Below are 4,077 nucleotides of genomic sequence, written 5' to 3' on the forward strand. Positions count from 1 at the left end.
TATACAGGAACCTTAGGTGCGAACAACAATTTTAGCGTGCACCAAAAGGGATGAGCCCATCTGAACTCAATGTATCTCAATCAGAATAGATCATTACTCGTAAGTTTAATGCCCATGTGGCTTCGGATTCTGTCTGGTATGGTTGTCGGCAATTGGATAAGATAGTCATAAACTACGCTGGGTCCCAAATTTAAGCGGCACAAGTCTCAAGGTTTCAGGGTTATTAACTTTCAATCTTAAAATGATTCAGGGTTTCGACGTAAACCTTCAGCGAAAGCTAAACGACAACATTTTTAGCTATGATGTCATGCGACGTAAAGGCACCAATACGGGCACGCAGAATTTTAGTGCCACAAAAGTCTCCCGAGTGTGTCTCTCTCCCACCCCACTACAAATCAAATTAGCAGACCTTGCGTTTCAATGGTTCGTCTGCTCAATGTCTACACAATCTCCGCTTTCGTTGCACTCGGGGGTGTGCTTTACGGTTTTGATGTCTCTTCCATGTCCGACATCGTGGGTACCGCGCATTATAGAAAATACTACGGCAACCCTCTCGGAATACGCCAAGGTGGAATCACGAGTGCCATTGCCGCTGGCTCTTTTTTCGGCGCATTGTCCTCCTCTGTCCTTGCTGATCTGTACGTAGTTGCACTACAGTGTGACGAGTATCTCTGATAGACTGTTTCAGGCTGTCGCGGAAGGTCGCCATACAGTTGGGCACCGTCCTGTGGTGCATCGGCTCAAGGTTGGCGTTTGACGATATTCATATGTAGTCATCGATTAACTATATGTAGCCTGCAGGCCACGTCTACCGGTATCCCAATGCTTATCATTGGCCGTTTTATTTCCGGGCTCTGCATTGGCGTGACATCTACCGTCGTACCTATTTACCAGTCCGAGATCGCCCCTCACAAGATCCGCGGCCGATTAGTCTCATTCCAGCAGTTCGCCATTGCCTTGGGCATCGTGATCCAGTATTTCATACAGTTCGGATGTTCGTTCCTTCACACGAATGCTGTGTTCAGACTACCGTGGGCCATCCAGATTGTACCCGCTATTTTTCTGTTTACCGGCCTGTTTTGGCTCCCGCGATCGCCGAGATGGCTGGCAAGTAAAGACCACTGGGACACGGTACTCAAGGTGCTCGCGTTCCTGCGCACACCAAACTGCGATATCAACGATCCGCTGGTACTTGCTGAATACAAAGAAATTGAGGAACAGATTCTGTTTGAACGTGAGCAGGGTTTGAACAGCTACGGCGAACTGTTTAGGACCAGAAGAATGCGCAGGCGCTTGTTTCTTGGGATGGCTATTCAGGCGTGGTCCCAGCTGAGCGGAGTGAACGTGTTCTTGTACTACATCATCTACATTCTCCGCTCTGCCGCCTATATCCCTACTAACCCTAACCCTTCCAGAACACTCTCCTTCGCGGCGGTTATGTACATTGTTTTTATGGTCGCGACCCTTCCGACGATTTTGTGGACAGATCAATGGGGTCGTCGCTCATCTCTGCTCGTTGGCTCGCTCAGTATAGCATTCTGGATGTACCTAATCGGCGGCCTAATGGCGCGTTTTGGTCAGCCAAACCCTGCCCAGAACCAACCGTGGACATGGGTAATCATTGATCATCCTGCCGCAAGCCAGACTATTCAGGCGAGTTGTTACCTTGCCGGCGCCTCATATGCTATGTCCTGGGGCCCCATCGAATGGATATATCCTCCCGAAATCTTTCCGCTGCGCATCCGAGCCAAAGCCGTCTCGTTTTCAGCCGCAACCAACTGGGCCGCTAACTTCGTGCTCGCGCTTCTCATGCCACCACTCTTGCGCAGTATCCGTTGGCGGTTATTTATCATCTTGGGGTCATTAAACATAGGCGCTTTCATTTACACTTTTTTTCAGGTACCAGAGACGAAGCAACGCACGCTAGAAGAAATGGATGAGGTATTCGAGCACGGAGAACCAGTGTGGCGGTCGTTCACCGGTGTACGTTACAGCAGCCGCCTCGATGCACTCGCCCGTGAATTCGAACTAGGCACAATCAATATTCATCGCCCAGTCCAAGTCGAGATGCACGACGATGTCGAAGGAAACTGTCTTAGAGGTATTGTATAGTAACAACTAACAAGCATTGTCGGCTGCTGTGGATACGTAAAATGCTTTTTGTCGAAGGTTCTCGGAGTTCTTGATTAGTAATTGGTTATGCATTTATTAAATGAACTGGATGTGTTACGATGATTGTGCTGGAGCAAGATACCGGAAAAACAATATCCGGTTCTGTAGTGCGATAGTTGCATTGATGCGGGAAAGAAAATATCGACGTTGTCGACGAATACTTCGGCGGACTCCATGGAAGCTGGCTCAATAATTAGAGGACTTGATCGATGCCCCTCAAATGGCGAAGGCGTTCGTCGAGGGTAACTCCGCTAAGTCCTTTATCTCCGATCTTTGTGTATAGTATCCTCCTTTAAGTCCTATCTATACTGCCCTATCTAAAAGAAACTTTCTATTCAACACTTCCCCGTTTTTGCTAGATCTACTGCAAACAATTTCCCGACGTTCTCTTCCCGGTGTTGCAAAGTTCACTCAGGAAGCGAGTGAATGCCATCTCCTGAACGAAGCGGTGGCGTTTGTGCAGTGGAAATCTCTGCAATCATCCCAGTGGGCTAGGGCCACTAAATTTACGCAGAGCACAACCAATATCTGAATAGGAAGTGAATAATTGCAACGATGACCAGTCACCAAGAAGCGGCAAGGACAGGAAATCCCATAAAACCGGCGTGAGGTCGGGATGCAGAATTGGCGGTGCAGATGCTGCTCTGATTTTCACTGTGGGTTGTGACGATTCCGGCTGTCTGGCACCTAACAAACGCTGTATATCCGGCGTTATAATGTATGTAATATGCGCATTTCATTTGGGCACCAAATAAGCCTTTCGTGTTGTGCGCTTTTGGACGGGCTTTTACACTAACCAGTTGTCCCTCTTATGGGAGAGCATTGCAAAGCAATCAACCTTCCATACTCGAGCCATTAGTTAAGCTTCTAAAAGCATTACTGACCATCAATATTTATTACTAAGATTAAACTTCCAACCGGACATCATCAACAATGTGTTCGTTGGCGTACTTTGGTACCCGGGATACAGAGACATCATTTTGGGACGGTCAGGGTACCTATCCGCCATCTTTTGCGAGGGCGGATGGTGGATATCCGTATCTGTAACAGCCCTGCACTGATCCGACTTCCGACTTATGAAATGGACAGTAGGAGTATTGGAATTGGATCGTCATATGGTAATCTGCGTCCTATTAGAGATTGAAGGTATCAACACATGGCCTGTGCATAAACCCTGAGCGTTCGTTTGCAGCAAGTGGCTGAATTGCAGTTCCGATAGGCTTGACGTCTAACAATAAGGTTTCCTCTTTGGTTTCCCTTATCTTGGGCCGAGTTCGCAATCCAGCATGAAGCGTCACCGGATCAGGGTTTCAGATGCTGCTTTATTCGACTATCGATGTCGCAGAATGGGTCGCGGTTATCGTATAGTTACAGTTAAAGTGAATCCCTGATTAAAAGATCACGAAAAATGGTATTTTATGCAGTTCCCTGGGTGGATGCACTGAAATCCGTGCCCTGTTGGCACTTCGTTAGTTTGCATATGCGCCGTTTAACATGTCTCAAAGCTTCGTATCTGGTCTGTGCTTACTTGTTTATTGCGCGCACGGCTGGAAGGCTTCTTTATTGATAGCAGCCCTCAATCGTTGACATACGTTTTTCGTTTTGCAATGCCATGCTATGATTGTCGGCAATGCTTGAGCCGCGTATTACCCAAGGTACAGACATGTCATTTGGATAAATCAAATGTCGTTCTGGTTTGAACATACATATGCTTTGCCGAGAGAGGCTAATCATATTCGCAGTGGGCAGTTTAAGGTGCACCGCACTGCGGACGCCGCGGCGTTTCTAAATAGCACAATTACACTTTCTGGGTTTTGTCAGACGCGATATCCCTTGGATTGTACGCAATATCACGATAGACAAAATGCACAATCTGAAACATGTTATGCGGCATATTCCATTGTT

The 4,077-nt window shown here is 47.5% G+C and overlaps 1 protein-coding gene across 1 annotated transcript; it reads left to right on the forward strand.

The window, feature by feature from the left end:
• Window positions 1-343: 343 nt before the first annotated feature.
• On the forward strand, window positions 344-2,443 carry V1513DRAFT_455555 (general substrate transporter). Its single transcript, XM_066899504.1, has 3 exons — window positions 344-638; window positions 689-745; window positions 795-2,443. The coding sequence occupies exons 1-3, from the start codon at window positions 421-423 to the stop codon at window positions 2,110-2,112; spliced, it is 1,593 nt and encodes a 530-aa protein (XP_066750274.1). The 5' UTR covers window positions 344-420; the 3' UTR covers window positions 2,113-2,443.
• Window positions 2,444-4,077: the final 1,634 nt, after the last annotated feature.

Source organism: Lipomyces chichibuensis (genome assembly GCF_038497645.1).
Source record: "Lipomyces chichibuensis strain CBS 12929 unplaced genomic scaffold V1513scaffold_118, whole genome shotgun sequence".
Classification (NCBI taxonomy): domain Eukaryota; kingdom Fungi; phylum Ascomycota; class Lipomycetes; order Lipomycetales; family Lipomycetaceae; genus Lipomyces; species Lipomyces chichibuensis.

Coding starts and splice junctions, on each gene's coding strand:
- V1513DRAFT_455555 (XM_066899504.1), top strand. CDS start 421: ATGGTTCGTCTGCTCAATGTCTACACAATCTCCGCTTTCGTTGCACTC. Junction 639..688: donor TCCTCTGTCCTTGCTGATCT/GTACGTAGTTGC, acceptor AGACTGTTTCAG/GCTGTCGCGGAAGGTCGCCA. Junction 746..794: donor CTGTGGTGCATCGGCTCAAG/GTTGGCGTTTGA, acceptor AACTATATGTAG/CCTGCAGGCCACGTCTACCG.